The sequence below is a fragment of the Peromyscus leucopus genome, chromosome 1 (genome assembly GCF_004664715.2).
Source record: "Peromyscus leucopus breed LL Stock chromosome 1, UCI_PerLeu_2.1, whole genome shotgun sequence".
Taxonomy (NCBI): domain Eukaryota; kingdom Metazoa; phylum Chordata; class Mammalia; order Rodentia; family Cricetidae; genus Peromyscus; species Peromyscus leucopus.
The window spans coordinates 84,985,454-85,002,766 of NC_051063.1; the positions used below are offsets into that span (position 1 = coordinate 84,985,454).

Genomic DNA, 17,313 nt, shown 5'->3' on the forward strand with positions numbered 1-17,313 from the left:
TCATATCCTATCACATTAGGGTTTCTGCCAAATGAAAAAAATTGGTTTTCATATTTTGAAACTATGGATAAGAGATAGTGAACTTCTATAATTCTTTATAAGAAAGAGAAATAAAAGAAATTAAACTAAAAATATGTATCTGGCAGGGGGAGGGAGATGGGTAGGATGGGGAGGCATGATGTGAAAGACACAAAGAATAAATAAAAAAAGTTAAAAAAAGAAAATATGTCTGACATTCTATTTTTTTTTTAAATAAGAAACCAGACAAGCATTACCAAATCTAACAAACTGAATAAGTGATCTGGAGGAGGCATTTTAATGATATTTTAAAAATTGATTCTAGTATGATGGAAAATTTTAAATTTCACTTTGTGGATTCTTCATTGATCGTGTACAGAAATATAATTAATTTTTATATATTTAATTATGTACTATATCTTTGTTGAACTTCCTCATTGGCTCTAACACTGATGTATGTTTTCTAGGAATACACACCATCATATCTGGGACTGGAGAAAGTTTTACTTCTCCCTTTTCAACTTAGATACGGTTTTCTTTTCTTGGTGAACTCCTTGTCAGTTTTCCTCTAAGGAAGGACACTTTCAGTCCTCTGCTGTTGAGGATATTTCAGAAAATGAACAGCAGACTTTATGGTCAGAACATCAGTTGAATTAGAAACGAATGCAGGAGTTATAAAGAGAACTTTCCTAAGTTTGGAAATGGTGTGATTCCTTTTTAAATGAAAAGCTAATGCACTGCATCTCCTTCTGGCTTGGGGATTCCACTTTGGGTTGAAAAGTTGTAGTTTTCAGATCATCCATCGACAATGCCCTAAACAGCTGCACATTGTCCCCTTGGTATGTCACGGCTAGCTTGGGTTTTATTTTATTTATTTATATTTTTTTTCCTTTTATTTTATTTTACAATACCATTCAATTCTACATATCAGCCACGGATTCCCTTGTTCTCCCCCCTCCTGCCCCCTTCCCCTTCCCCCCAGTCCATTCCCCATTCCCACCTCCTCCAGGGCAAAGCCTCCCTGGGGGACTGAGATGGACCTGGTAGACTCAGTCCAGGCAGGTCCAGTCCCCTCCTCCCAGACTGAGCCAAGCGTCCCTGCATAAGCCCTAGGTTTCAAACAGCCAACTCATGCAATGAGCACAGGACCCGGTACCACTGCCTAGATGCCTCCCAAGCAGATCAAGCCAATCAACTGTCTCACCTATTCAGAGGGATAGGAGACCATGGCAAATGAAGACCACATGAGAAAAGGAAGAAACAAAGTGCTAGGGAGGCCCACAGAAATCCACAAAGATACCCCCACAATAGACTGCTGGCAATGGTCGAGAGACAGCCGGAACTGACCTACTCTGGTGATGGGATGGCCAAACACCCTAATAGTCGTGCCAGAAACCCCATCCAAGGACTGAGGAATCTGGATGCAGAGATCCAGGGCTAGGCCCCGGGTGGAGCTCTGGGAGTCTAATTAGCAAGAAAGAGGAGGGTTTATATGAGCGAGAATTGTTGAAACCAAGGTTGGATAAAGCTCAGGGACAAATAGCCAAATGAATGGAAACGCATGAACTATGAACCAAAGGCTGAGGGGCCCCCAACTAGCTTGGGTTTTAAATTATTCACTAGGGCACTGAGGCTGGTCTGGGTTCCTGAGCCTAAAGCTCCCCAGTGCCCTCTTGTGACTCATTGTGTAGCTGTGGCTCTGGCTGCATCTTGCTGTTCATGTGGTAATGGGGCCCTGAGATTCCATTCTGAGAGTCACCAAATCCCATAAAAGAAATATCATGAGTCACACCAATTACATATCATGAACATGGGCCTATATTATGAGTAGGTGTTAGGAGGTCTTTACTGTGATGGCAAGATACAGATGAAATCGAAAGATTGGAGTCACTTTAAGGTCTTGACCCCTCCCTGTCTTTCCAGTTCTCTTTTGCATAAACCCTGCCCCTATTGACTAGCCCATCTGAATCAACTGGATTCACAAAAGCAATAGTTGTAAGAGGGGAAAGGCGTGGCCCATAGCATCATTAGCATGTAGATCCACCTGCTTTCCAACTTCAAGGAGGGATTCTATGTGACAAAGCACAGCAGCATCTTTGTGTCAAGATCATCTTTGGCAAGGTGAGCCACCCTACTCAAACCATTCACCAGGTCACCAAGCAGGTTCCTAGGTATAAGAGGGGACAGAGACCAGCTTTCCTGCAGCCTGTGCTGTTGTAGGATAAACACATGGAATGAGGGAGGATGAAGAGGGGAGGGAAAGGGAGATGAGGAGAGAAGAGAGGGGAGGAAAGGAAATGATCATTTCTTCCAACCACGGGGCATGGCACTTAGGGATTCAAAGTTGTCCTGGGGGCTGGGAGATGGCTTCATGAGTAAGGGGCGTGCTCTGCAAGCATGTGAACCTAAGCTCAGATGCCCGACATGCTCAGCATGCCTGTAATCTCGGTGCTGGGAATGGAGACTCACTGGCCAGCCAGTCCAGTCAAAACAATGAACCACAAGTTCAGTGAAGAGATCTTGTTTCAAAAAATATGGTGGAGAGTAATTGAGGAAGACAGACAGCATTGACCTCTGCCCTCCACATACGTGCATGTGCACATGCATTTGCACACACATACACATGCGCTTGCACAAACACAGACACGTGCACACACTGTGTTTCACAGAAAGGAACATGAAGTGAAGTTGAGACAGCAGAGAGGGGAGGGGCCAGATCTCACAGTTCTTTTGAGATCAAGTAAACCAAGGACCTCCAAGAAGGGCCTACCTTTGTAAAGTTCACAGTATCTCTCAATGGTGCCATGTGGGGGACCAGTCTTTAACACATGGACTTCAGTGCCTGTAATCTGAACCATAGCCGCTCTCAAGACCATGAATTATGCCTGGAACAGCAGTCAGTTAATGGCATTTGTTGAGCAAGTAATTATGGAGTTGCTGAAGGATAATGATATTTTTTTTATGTGATATTGTCTCATGACACCAAGTTTTCCTATTTGACTAGGAAATTGTTTTTGCTTTTTCTTTTGTTTTAAAATATGCTGATAAACTAGGGAATGGAATGCAGAAGATTCATGGATGCTTATGATTAAGTTGGGAGCTTCAAAGACCTCGACTGTTGAGGAAAACTTCCTGGGTCAACCACCCAGGGCACCTGGAGGTCACAGTACTCCTTCCCCCTTTGGTTGAGAACATCTAAGTCCTGTAGCATTAGAACAGAGGGAAACTGTTTACTGTGGCATTTTCAGGAGCCTGTTACTCAGTTTAAGATGCAATCTCCTTTTGTGTTTCTCCTTACCTTCCTGTTTTACACAGAAGGATGCTTTCTGAATCCCTAACCATATACTAATCTCTACTTAGTTATTTATCATTAATCTCCAGCACCATTACTTCCCTAGAAGCATGTTTTGTGACTTCATTTGCTCTGTGTCCAAAGTAAATGGGATTCATTTTTTTATTTTATTTTAAGTGTTCTGCAAAATTGCAAGGAAACTTTACTCAAAAGCAATGGTACAGATCAGAAGTATGCTATGGAGAGTTATAGTGGACCACATATGTGAGTATGTACTGTGGATGTTTTGGACTTCAGTGTCTCTTACAGCCGTCATACAGATTGAAACATAATAGATGGATATTACAGAGTTTGCTTTTATAATCTACACTTCACTGATGTTTTATGTGCTTTGAATATCCATTGCTGGGATCCGGGTGAGTCCACATGTTTGTATATTGGATTCTTCTTGAAGTTCAACCATCATTTGCTTTGTTTCTTTCACAGTAAGATAAACTCTCACCTGTGTTGCCAAGGTACCCAATGGTACCCACCATTCACAAGGGCAGGAACTGGTGAAGAGATCACAAAGCATCCAAGTTGCTAAGGCAACAAGAGGAGGTAGAAACAGCAGGAGGAAAACAGAGGTGCTTATTTTCTGCCAACTCCTGGTGCTTGCACTTGCTGATCCACTGGCCATCTCACTCCTGAATCACACCAGATGTGTCCCTGAACACTCTAGACTTGGTCTGACATTGCGAACTTCCTTCACTCCCCTCTCTTCACAAGAGTCTCGGTGCCATACTACTGCCTCTCCTCTTGTCCTTCCCCAAATGCAACCCTGTCCCTAACTCAGTCCCATCCGTGTATCCAGTCACAGGCTGTCCCACTCAAGCCCCAGCTCTGCTTCTGTCTGATGCTTTCAGGTGTCTTGAGATAGCTCAGGAGAAGGAGCTGCAGAGGAGGCTGGTACTCTGGATCCTGCTGCTGTGGTCTACAGACTGTTGAACTGTCAATGTGAATAAACATTGGACACAACCCATGATCACTTCCCTTTGGTTCAGCTGTGTCACACTGGAGTTTCACACAACAGAGGTTTTCAGGGAGGTCTTTGATAGGCACCGAGTCCTCCCTGCAGATGACAACTTAGAACATATGTCTTGAGCAGCCTGCAGGGTTCTGGCTACATGATTTGTTGTTTTGTTTTGTTTTCCACTTTAAGATCTCCTTGTTCAATATACCTAAGAGGGCAGAGTTCAAACCTGAAAATACTAACTGTAAAGCACCAGAAGGAGATGGATTTGTGCTCATACTAAATCCAAGATTTGTACCATTTAGTGGTGAAGATTATATGGTAAGTGATTGTATTTCAGGGAAAGTTAAAAATACATACACTGTTTTTATTTAAAAGAAATCTCAGGGAATACACTCAGGTTGGAAGCACTGTGTGACCCATTTCCAATTGCTGCAAGTTTTTGTTGTACTTGGTATATCATTGTTTATTGTGTTATTCGTGATGGGGAAACATTGGTGGCCTTGGAATCTGTAATTGACCCTTGATGCATGTTCTGGTCTGTTGAATATGCTTGCTTCATGCTGTGCTTTTTCAGTTTGTTGACTTTAGCAGCTTGTAAGTCATCTGTTCCCCTGCCCCTCTGGACTCTGCACCTGCCAGTTTTACTGGAGCTTGGAGAAGCTCCTCAGATGCAAAGAAGTGAAGGTTTCTGGAGGGCTGCATCAGGAGCGGCTTGATCAGAAAGTGAACTTTTGTCCTTTGTCTTGTAAAATCTGTCATGTGCAGAGCACTGATGTAGCCAAAGCAGAAAAGGCTGTAGGGATGTTGAGAATAAGCAGAGGCTCATTTCTTACTGTGAGGTAATTCACTTTACTACTGAAATGTCACACACATCCTCCAGTATAGAGACACACAGGTGTGAGTATATATATATATATATGTATGTGTGTGCATGTACGTATGAATGCATGTGTGTATGTGTGATGGTATTATTTGTAGAGAAGATAGAGAGAGAGAGGGAGAGAAGGGAAGAGAAAAAGAGAAGGGGTAGAAGAGACCACAGAAGTGGTCATATTGTTTTGGCTGACCTGCACTAGATTACCGGACAAGGGATCCAGAAAGGTCCAGTGCTCGGGATGAACCCTTGCGTGAAGGCAACATCATCGCACGTAAACACTTTCAATTAAGTAAAATCTACTCTGTTTATCTAACACCCACAAGGAGGAAATGTCATGATGAACCTTGTTGAAACATTTTTTTCCCCTCTTTGTCTGGCTAACTTCACATAGTCAGTCAGACTTCGTCACCTCTGAGCAATTTGGTGTTCTATCTGCCTTGCTTGTTCTAGCTGTCAACTCTCTAAGCTTGGCCTTCAGAGGGAGGTTCCATTGGGCTTCATCTCACCACATAAGCACTATTGATGTTCTGCCAGCTACGGAGTGGAACAGGACGCCCGTGACTCAGGATATTTCACCAGTTAGTGTCAAGATGGACTTTGTTTTCATGCATATTTGACCTGTGTCTTTGGCCCGTACAGTCGAGGGTATTGCTCTCTCTTAGATAATGGTGCTTCCAAGAGGCACATTCTGTACTTGCCCCAGTTTTGAGGGTCAAGGGAAAACATTCCAGAATTCAGAGCTTGCTCTTTGGAAAGGGATTTTGTTGTTGTTGTTGTTATTGTTTGTTTGTTTTGCACAAAACTAAGTCTAGGTGTTTGGGTTAGTTGGAATTATATTTTAATTCATTTTCTCTTGTAATAGTCATAAATATCAATTTTGTAAAATGAGGATTGTTGCATCTGTTGTGACCATAAATTTCCAAATATTGTGTTTATTTACATATTAACTTGCAGTGTTGTTATTGATTGACTTAAGGACCATATTATGAAATATAAAAGTGGATTTTTTATCACTGATTATTTGGAATCATATTATTATAAAACTTTAGTTTTCAATGTTTAATAATACACATGATTACTTTGACACACTCTTGGTATTTCCATCATGAATATGACCTTAAATGTCTTCTTTAGAACTGACATGAAGGTTGAAAGAAAACTTCAATACTTTAAGAAATTTGTGTTAAGCAATATTTTGTACATAATTAATAACCTAGGTATTATAAATCAGGAGCCCATTTCTTTTAGTCATGTTCATAAGTATAAGCACATTTTTGTCTACTGTGTTCATATTCTCACATCTTATTATGCTTTTCCCCTCAGTTTTTCACATTGTTTGAGCATACTTCTGGATATTTCCTAAGGGATTTTAAGCAAGTTCTTTATGGAGATTCAGCATAAGGTCTAGGTTTCCTAGCCACTGTAAGTTCATATTTATTAGTTTCTCAATTTTAAGTGATCTTTAAACTTGTGAATAAAATTATATTTATAGTTTTTAAAATGTGAAGCTGAGGAGGCAGCTCATTTGTTAGAATGTTTACCTATCAGGCACAAAACCCTAGCTCTACATGGACTAAGAATGCACATCTGCAATTCCATTACTTGGAGGTGTAGGCCAGAGGAGCAGAAGTTAAAGGTCATATTTAGCTATATAAAGACCAGCCTGGGCTACATGAGACCTTGTCTAAACAAACAAACAAAAACAAACCTAAAAAATTTTTACTTATATTTTGCAGTAAAAGTAAAAATGAGCATTTTAGTTCCTATATTTAACATTCTGGTAAAGTGTGATATAGTTGTGCACGGTAAACAGAATCCTTTAAGAGTTCCCATTGTTCATTTTATACTTATATGCATAGCAATGAATCACGCCTCTTGGGAAGGGACCACATCTGTCAGTCACAATTCCTTGTCTGTCTGTACTCTCCTATTGCGAATCTCCAATGCTTATCTACCTGTCAGATCCAAGGGAAACTCCATTTCCCCAAATTCCAAAAGGCAGAAGGGACAAATGGCTGCCTGTGCTGCCTACTAGCATACCTACCAAAGCACATGCTGGCTTCCAGGCTCCCTCAGTATCACAAGTACTTGTTACACATTTCAAAGTCCACGCTAGCCTCCTACCATAAACTCCCAGCTCACAGGCTTCCCTACCCTCAGGTACTCATCCTCCTTATAATACTGCTATTTTTGATATGCTCTCTCTCTGTCTCTCTCCTTTCCCCCCTCTCTTTCTTTCTATCTCCCTTCGTCCCTATCTCTAGCTCTCCCATACTCCCCAACACTCTCTCTCTCTCTCTCTCTCTCTCTCTCTCTCTCTCTCTCTCCCTCTCTCTCTCCCTCTCCCTCTCCCTCTCCCTCTCCCTCTCCATCTCCCTCCCCTACTTCCTTTCCCTCTCCCTCCCCCACTTCCTCTCCCTCTCCCCCCCCTCTCCTCCTGCTTCTCTCCTGGTTAGGTCCAGTCTGCTGGCCATGTTCAGTCTACTGCTTTCTTTCTCTGCTCTGGACTCTTCCAGATACCTCTGGATGTTCTCTCTTATATGTACAGTTAAAACCTTCCCCTTCACCATACCATGAGCAGCCATGTTGTGAGTTTATACACTACCTTTTACATGTCTCTGAATCTTTTGAGGATGGGTCTCTTATTCTGCACCCCAGGAGTCAGTATCATAATTTTGAGATTGATCCAGATTGTTGTGTATGAACAGTCTGAGCCTTCTCTTTGCCAGTGGAGCCACCTTTTTGAATGATACACACTTCCTCTTCTGCCTTCCAAAGAGATTGGGGTTGTTTTTCCCCTTTGCTCTTTACCTTCAAAACAAAAGCTGGTACACCAACACCCCTGCGAAACATCCCAGCCCATCTCTCTGCAATCTGAATTGACTTGGAAAAATAGCCAGCTGAAGTGTGGCTATGTGTACTCCAACTTTAGGAAATCAAGGACTAGTTTTAGGATTCTTGTTAAAGACAAAGAATTCACTGCATGAGGCATTTTGGTTACTTTTCATGATCTCCTATTTAGGCTTACATTGTTGATTCATTCAGGCTTCATTCAATGACATTGCTCTACTTCCCTATTGCTGGGACAGATACTCTGGTAAGAACAACTTTTCCATCCATTGTGGTGAGGAAGATAGAGTAGCCATAGGCAAGAGAGGCTCAGTGTCAGGACCACCTTCTCTTCTCCCTCCCTCCCTCCCTCCCTCCCTCCCTCCCTCCTCCCCCCCTCCTTCCCTCCCTCCTCTTCTTCCTCTCCCTCCCTCCCTCCTCTTCTCCCCCTCCGTTCTTCCCTCCCTTCTCCTCCCTCCCTCCCTCCATGCATCAAGTATCATATTTTGGGTATATCTCAAATTGAATCTCAAGTCTTTTTAAATAGTTAATGACTGTCATTATTTATAATTCATTTTTACATGTCTTTTTCTATAAAAAACTCACATGGAGCAAAATTTACAAGCCTTTAATATATATCATGTTTCAGAAATTCATATTAACAGTGTAACTCAAGACCTTTCAGCATCTGCCCTATTACAGTACTTCACACGTGGGTGTGCCCTATTCCCCTTGTCACTGGCTGATCTTCCTCATTATGGCTGCATGTGCCATTGAATATGTCTTATTCTGCTCTGCACTGTGGTTATATAGTCATGTTTCCCAGCAGGACAGAGGCCATTCTTTTCCGCTTCTGACTCCAATCTCACCCATTGAGTGTTTATCTCTGCTGAGCGTGCAGTCTTGATCGCTTAGAATCAATGTGCTGAACTTGAGGGTATATATGGACAAGTCAAGAGCAACCAGTGAAGGGTGTTATCAGAGTCACTGGGAACTTACTCACATAGACAAGTCAAGAGCAACCAGTGAAGGGTGTTATCAGAGTCACTGGGAACTTACTCATATAGACAAGTCAAGAGCAACCAGTGAAGGGTGTTATCAGAGTCACTGGGAACTTACTCATATAGACAAGTCAAGAGCAACAGTGAAGGTGTTATCAGAGTCACTGGGAACTTACTCATATAGACAAGTCAAGAGCAACCAGTGAAGGGTGTTATCAGGGTCACTGGGAACTTACTCAGGGGAATTATCTTCCTCCATCACTTCAGAGTCTCCAAGAATTGACATCATGGAACTTAGAAAACCCCACACTATTCACATCTCTTTATCTCTCTGTTAGCTTTCTTTAAGGACTAAGATGTGAGGATGTGATTATTTTGGGACAAGGTCATCTCATGTGTGTATTTTGAATGTTTACTGATCTTTAAATGATAAAAATCACCAAACCTAAAAGATAAAAATGACTCTGAACAATTGTTACACAGTATTGGATCCAAGAGCAGGTCAGGCCCTGGTGAGCTGAGAATTGCACTTCACTCAGGCACCTTCCCGCACAAGACTAATAATGCCCTAGCCATGTGAGAAGCAGGAGGCTGGAGGTGTCTCTTTCTTGGAGCACTGGCCTCCCTGGAGCTGGCTGAGGGATGGCATCCGCTCAGAGGCCGATGCAGACTTACGAAGGATGACTTTTTTATTTTAAAAGCTGGTGTATTCTAAATATCTTAAGGCTTCTTGTTATTTTACGTCATTGCTACTGATCCATGTTTTCTATCACTTTTCCAGCCTGATTTTGTTGGCTTTCCTAAGAAGCCCGTCATTGCTGCCCTGTTGAAAATGTCTACCCTATCCACTTTCTTTCGAGTAACTTTGCTGTGAACATACGTTAGCATATTATAAATGTAAGCTTAAAATTTATGCAGAGCTTATTTTTTGACCCCCTCGCGAGCACTGTTTCCGGGTTTAGTGTCATCTCCATTCCCATGGCACAGATGATGAAGCAGGCTGAGGGGCAGGAGCTGCAGCTGGGCAGAAACATGGCTCAGAGAGACTTCCGTCTAAGACGTGGGGGGTCTTACAAGGGAGAGGAACGAGAGAGACATTTTGCTTACAGCCCAGATTCCATGGCTGAGCACTGACCTGGATGTGAGGCTCAGCCAGTGCCCTTGTTTGCAGCCCCGTGCCTCTGTTTGTCACTCGTGTGGTGAGTCATTACTGTAATGACAAGGATGTCATCGGATAACTAACTCTCTGACAGCTTGTTGGGAATGGAGAGGGCCGCTCTATCCTCTGTGCAGGGTCCCAGGGCACACTTGCATCTTTTATCTTGGCTTATAAATCTTCTGAACGCACCTCTCACTGTACTCCCATCCTGACCGTGTGATTCTGTCCACAAGGCCACCCTAATGAGACACTCTCTCCGGATCCAGCTGTAGCCCTACAGAATAACCTGCAGAGGGTCAATGCCCAGCACCATATAGGCATCACCTTTGGTAAGGGTATAAAGGCAGCGGGTCACATGAGAGATCATGTCATGTATGGGGCTGTTGGAGGTGTTCCCAAGAGAGGCTGGGGTTGCTGTGTGTTCTGCTTGACTCTGTGCTTGCTGAATTGTATATTCCCCTGAGTGTGTGTATCTACACAAGAATCAGGCAGATGTTGAAGGGAATATCTCAATAATGACTCCCCTCTAAGGTAGGACAGAAGAAGAAAGCATGTTCTTTCCCACAACCTCCCTGACCAAGGACGTTTCTGCTTCTGCTTTGCTTGACATCTAGTTATACCAGATGGTCCTACCTCAGACTTCAAGGACCTGAGTGACAGAGAATTCGCAGAAGTCAAGATCAGTGGGGGAAAAGGGCTTTGGGTTCCTAGAGGAGGTTATAGTGAGAACAGAGGGCCTATGTGTAGACAAGCTTGGCTGAAGAGTCCTGGGCCCTGGCAGTGAGTGGGACCCCTGGGGGATCGTGTGCTTGTTCTTGGGGAAGGGATGCACATGGTCCCTTGTGGAGAAAAGCCCGGGGTTAGGGCTCTGAGGTCTTTGGACGGGGGTAGAGGATACCTGCATGATTCCTGGGTTCCTGGAAGTTGGGTCTCTCACTCACTCATGATAAATTCAATTAGGAAACAGCAGCAGGCAGCAGCAGCAGCAACAACAACAGCAGCAGCAGCAACACTGCTTGGGAGCAGGGCAAAAGAGATCCTAGACTCATCCAAAGCAGGAGGGACAGGATGGTTTGGCAGGTAAGTGTTGTCACCAAGCCAAAGCTGAGCTCAGAGAACTTCCTTCTGGCCTGAGTCTCCTTTCTGTACCTCCATATCCTGGGTGTTGAATGCATGTTCAGGGCTTCCCCAGAAGCTGCTGTCAAAGGGACAGTCTAACCCTGCAGCGTCTCAGATTGACAACCAGGGACGATTACAGAGGGAAGGCATCCATCCACAGAGTGAGCGGCCACACAGGGTGCTATTCAGGTTCATGTTTTATTGCCCACAAACCCAGTTTGAGAGTTCACTGTAGCCATCTACAGGACAAACGACTTCCAGGAAGGGTGGTAACTGAATTTGAAAATGCAAAAAAAAAAAAAAAAAAAAAAAAAAAAAAAAGTTGAGGGTCTTGCTTTCCTTTTCCAAACTTACCCCCACTGCTGCCCCCCCCCACCAGCCTCAGACTTGTGTCAGGTCACGGGGATGCTCCTGGGCTGGTTGCTCATCTCCTCTGACTGTACTCCTTCAGTCGAAGCTCCTTCCTTTTGATTTTACCTGTGACAGTTTTGGGCAATTCTGCAACAAACTCCACCTGGTAGAGAAGAAAGTCATCCTGACTTAGGACTGCTTCGGTTCCCTTCCCATTCCACATCCTGCTTCACCCCACCTCCCTCCACAGGCTGACACCTGAGGTGACCTCCATGGCCTCCACCGAGTCTTGCAGGTTTCTCCTGATTGCCGAAGGAGGGTGCAGTCATGTAACTTGCTTTGACCCACAAACTGTGAGTAGAAGTGGAACGTGTCCTCTCCAGTCGGAAGATTTGGGAACCAGCCACTAATATCTCTATCTCTTACAGGACAAGGCAGGTGCCTCTATGGCTACCCCCATCCCAGGATGAAGGATGTGGGGCAGAGGTTACAGAAGAGTCATGATAGACATGAACAGGAGACCTTCACTGCTATCAACCTCCATTGTTTGGGGGACCTGTACTATATACAGTTACATGTGACCCTCTCTGATGGGAAGTAAGGTCTTCTGATCTCTGGAAAGGAGCCTAGACTAATGTAGCAGGCTGGTGTTGTTGTCACACATACTTTTGAATTCCAACACTCCTCTTACTGAGTGCAACCTCAGGCAACTTGAGACTCAGCTTCGTCCCTAAAAAACACGTGTGCATGCTCTTGGACTGTGGACAGGCTTCGGTAACAGTGCTCTGGGGCTGGAGCCCGGCACCGAAGTAAGTATTCTAGTACATGATACTCGTTAGCCCTGCAGCCTCCCAGCATGTGCACCTTGGTAAACATGTAGATGGTGCAGGAATGCACCACAGCAGAAGGAAACAATGACTTTCTGACAGGTATGTCTCCATTTTAAACCAGCAGGGCAGTACTAGGCACAGTCCTTCACAGTTTGCTTTTTCTCCTTCTCTACTGATAAGGCATTTTATGTCAAAAATAAAAAAAATATGAAACCGGACATGATGGTACATGCCTGTGATCCTGACACTCAGAAGACTGAGGCAGGGGGATTGTAAATTTGAGGCCAGTCTATCTACATAATGAGTTTGAGGCCAGTTACACCAAGAGACACTGTCTCAAAAATAAAACAAAGACAAAAACATAATGTAGCAGAATGTTAAGTGAAGCAAAATGAAAAAAAACTTTACCACCTGTTTAAATTACAGGACAATTTTCAATTTTGTGACTAAACAATTTCAGTATTATTGGATATTTTTTGCCTGCTGCACATGGCACTTGAAACAAATGTAACAAACTAAGCATCTCAAAATACATTGTATATTCTAAGAATAAATATCTTGTTTCCTTTTGTTAGCTTTATGTATGTTATTGGGGTTGAAAAATAGGGTTTATTTCTTACTATGAATCACATTAAAAAGTCTGAAAAGTATCTACTTTGATTTCTTTTTAAATTTTACAGGATAATAAATAACATTTGATTTCTTCTTAAATTTTATAGGATAATAACATTCATACATTTTTAGGTGCTTTCCTGATCTTTTTCTTATGTGCAAAGTTAATGTGCCTCAGTGAGTTCATTTCTGGTACAGGGCGGAGAGAACCCAAGAAACAAAACCTTTCGGCTGACTGAACTGTCTCCCCACCCCACCATTGCTGCCCTGTGAGTGGTGAAGCAGCAGCCACTAGGAGCCCAGAACGGCTGAAGTCACCAGCTGGGTCGGTCAGGCCTGGCTCACCTTTCTGGGGTACTTGTACGGTGCTGTCACTGACTTCACATGCTGCTGCAGCTCTTTGGTAAGCTGTTCCTGATTGTGCAGCAGGAACTCTGGGGTCAGGACAACAAATGCCTTCACCACCTGCAGAATGGGAGTGGAGGTTCGGATGCACGCCATCTCACAGCGCTTGCTAAACAATGTTTATCGAATGGACAAATCCACTGTAGGCTTGAGTTGATGCTTGAGACTAGGGGTTACGTGGGAAAGGAGAGGGCCAGGTTCAAATCCGTGCCCTCCCCATTTCCATTGCATGCCTTGGAAAAACACCTGGCCTCTCCTCACCTTAATTTCCCTCTCTGTGAAATGGGTACAATAGGAGCACATTCTTCACAGTTTTTTTTAAGATTCCATGAGAACACAAAGTATGTATGAAACACATGACCTGCATAAATTTGTTATTACTCTATTATCACCACTATTAATATCAATATGTATTTACTGTGTACACTGTTCTGTATCTTGAACTCAATGGACAATAATAATTAAAATAATAAATCAAAATAGCAATGATTGTTATTAAAATGTTGTGATAATTTATTTTACACTATTAGTTATAACCACTTACTTGCACAAGTCCTGGTACACAGAAGTGTTCAATAGATATTGTTGAGCCAATGAATGCATGTTCTGGAGCTTGCATTCGTGAGGTGTGTGTGTGTGTGTGTGTGTGTGTGTGTGTGTGTGTGTGTTACTGTAACTTCTCTGCAATGATGGATTGTTATCATCAACTGTAAGCCAAAGTAAACCCTTTCTTCCCTTGGTTGTTTTTTTTGTCAGGATATTTTATCATAGCAACAAAAAGGAAGCTGAAGGACCCATTGAGTTATCTGGGAGGCAGGGAGCTTGCGTTTTAAATGCACTGCACTGCTTTCTGCTCTTAGACAAGCTACTTAGACTCCCCGCGTCTTTCTTTCCTGTAATGAGAATGTAAGATCAGACCTTGGGGTACTGGGTTTTGATTTACTTAATTTTTTTTTTGCCCCATCTCCAGCCTCAGGCTATTGAGTTTCCTGAGGATGAAATGATTTGGCACAGGGCAGCTTTCAACATCAACCTTTTTTCAGTCACTGAGGCCACAGTGCCCCCTGGTGACCACAAAGTGCACGCACACACCAGCGGCTCGACTTCCTAGGTTCCCAGTTTACGCTAAGCCCTTGAAAGTATTCCTACCCCTGTCTCTCCAGGCCCTGCTGGAGAGGGCTTCTGTGTCCTCCTTACCTCTCCTCGATTCAGGTCCGGGCTGCTCACCACGGCCGACTCTGCCACCGCCGGATGCTCCGCCAAGGCGTTCTCCACTTCTGCAGGCCCAATGCGGTACCTGGAGAAACAGCTGTTCTGAGAAGACGCCAGGGCTGCAGAGAACCAAGCCTGAAACCTTGTACTTCGAGGGTCACATGGCCACTTGACACCGAGGGTGGAGGTCATAGACAGCCAAAGACTCCAGACTAGTATTTTGGACCGCCAAAATGAAGTATTTAGTATTAAAACTACCGGGCTCAGGTGTTCCTGGGGATGGCTCACTTTGTGCTCCTGGAGAGGGAGGTTGCAGGGTGATAGCTCCTTGAGGAGCTCTGGATGTTTGGCTCAAGCGGCTTCCCTCAGCCCCAGAGTCCTCGAGATCCTCAAATCGTGTCCTAGCAAAGGCTGTGTCCTATTTCCTCATCTCAGTGTGCTATTTTATCTTTTAGTTCTTTGATCCTCCCTTCCTTTTCTTTCTTCCTTTTCTGGTACTAGGGATTGAACCTAGGCCCCCACACATGGAAGGGTATCCCCAACCCACCTTTAAAAATTTGAGAAAGATAGGGTTTTAGTAAGTTCCCCGGGCTGGCCTTGAGATCACTCTGTTGCCCAGGCAGCCTGGGACTTAGGATCCTTTTGCCTCAGCCCTCTGAGTGCCTGGAATTATAGGCCTGCGTTACTACACTCTTGGCTCCTCCTCCGAACTATGTAATGTTTTACTCCCATGAACGTCATTTTAATTAAATCTTTTGGATGCAGGGGTGTGGAGGCATCCAAACACTGAGGTATTAGGATGCCCCAGACATGGCTCTGTTCAGAGTCAGGCTGAGGGTCCCATCACTAAGGCATGAAGGAATGTCAGAGAGGCAGAGTGCCATGAAGCCTTTGAGGGTGCCGAGAGCCAGCCCAGGTCCAGCCACACCTACCCAGAAGCATTGATGACATCATCACTCCGGCCCAAGAACCAGAAGTAGCCATCTTCATCAACCATTGCTCTATCTCCACTATTGTAAAAGTCCCCACATTCCACTTCGGCTGTCTTCTCCGGGCTATTCTGTAAAGAGAACGGAGTGCTTTTGTTGAAGGGAGTGAACTTAGAGTTGATGAGCTTGGGGTCCTCTCTGGGTGTGAATTCTGCACCTGGCACTGGACAAGTCCACACACTGTGGGCTGCAGCTCCACCCACGAGGCGCCGTTCAGCTCGTGTTTAAAAAAACAGCATCTTACTTTTGTGGGCCTCTCCATCAGAACAGAGTTTCCATTCTCGTGAGAACCCTGGTTTTATTCAGCTCAGCATGTGCAGTGCTGGGACAGCTGAGAAGGATCAGCAGCCACGGTGAGTGAATCCCCTTTGCCAAGTGCTATCTAATCTGATCCTCACATGAGGCAGGTGCTTCATAATGCAAGCTTTCCTATGATAATACAGAACAATGTAAAGTAAGAAGAATAATAAGAATAAGAAACAATACCAAGAAATCCAATATGCCCTTTTTCTAGTTTCTTCCAATGGTAATGTCTTGCAAAGCTATTGTTCAATATTCCAATCAGGATATGGACATTGATCCAGTCTCTGATCTCTTTCAGATTTCCTGAAGTTTACTTGTGTGTGTGTGTGTGTGTGTGTGTGTGTGTGTGTGTGTGTGTGTGTGTTAAGCAATTTGCTCACAGGCATGGATTCCTCATCCCACACAGCAGTCAACCTATAGTGCAGCGCCATCACCAGGAGGACCCTTCACAAGGCTTTTGTAAGTACGCTCACCTCCCTCTGCCCCATCTTTCTCCCTTCACCAGCTCCGATCCCCTGACAACAACTCATCTACAGGTTTGTTTTTTTCATCAACACATAATAACTGAATGTATGTTTGAGCTACAAGGTCGTAACTCAACACACATATAATGGGTAAAGATCAAATATGGAAAAACAACTAAATTAAAAAATTCACCAGAAGGTTTAAAAGCATATTAAAATAGGCAGAAAGAGCCAGGGAACTGAAAATACAGCAGCTGAAAAAACAAAACAAAACAAAACAAAAAACTCCCAAGAGAAAAAAAAATAAGGTAGCAAAGTGAACAGAGCCTAAGGGACTTGTAGGACACGTCAAAGCCACCAAAGGTGTGCTCCCAGAGCCTCGGAAGGAGGGGGAGGGGTGGTGTGGTGTTTAATATGTAACGGCAGAAAACGCTTCCAAACTCAAGGTAAGTGAAGCAAGCAGTGTCACATGATCTCACGGATATGGATTTTCTGAAATAGGCAAATTCACAAAGTTGGAAAGGGGCTGAGAGGTAACCAGATCTTGGGGGCGAGGGGCAGGCTCCTGTGCTATGAGCACGGTTTCTGTTTTGGGTGTAGATTTTCTATAGACAGATGATGTGAGGGCTTCATTCTGTCACAGATTCTCTTAATGCCATTGATGTGCACCTTGAAAATGGAGGAGTGAATTTTATAGTCTATTTTACTTCAAAACAAACAAACAAACAAACAAACAACAAACCAGGTCTCAATGGAGGAGTCCTTAACCATGGCCTCCAAGGGGGCACTGCTTTATGTAAGAGTTACCAAAACAAGAACTTGACTCTTAGCCTTAAT

At 43.8% G+C, this 17,313-nt stretch overlaps 1 protein-coding gene across 2 annotated transcripts in view; it reads right to left on the bottom strand.

The window, feature by feature from the left end:
* Nucleotides 1-11,489: 11,489 nt before the first annotated feature.
* Acsm1 (acyl-CoA synthetase medium chain family member 1) overlaps nucleotides 11,490-17,313 on the bottom strand; it is a 38,639-nt gene continuing 32,815 nt past the window's right edge. For both annotated transcript variants that reach the window (XM_037211061.1, XM_028867809.2), the window contains exons 12-15: nucleotides 15,653-15,780; nucleotides 14,706-14,805; nucleotides 13,449-13,568; nucleotides 11,490-11,824 (exon numbers count right to left, since the gene is read on the bottom strand). In XM_037211061.1, coding sequence (XP_037066956.1) covers nucleotides 11,735-11,824; nucleotides 13,449-13,568; nucleotides 14,706-14,805; nucleotides 15,653-15,780 — 438 coding nt within the window. In that variant the 3' untranslated portion in view covers nucleotides 11,490-11,734. The remainder of the gene's footprint in view (nucleotides 11,825-13,448; nucleotides 13,569-14,705; nucleotides 14,806-15,652; nucleotides 15,781-17,313) is intronic.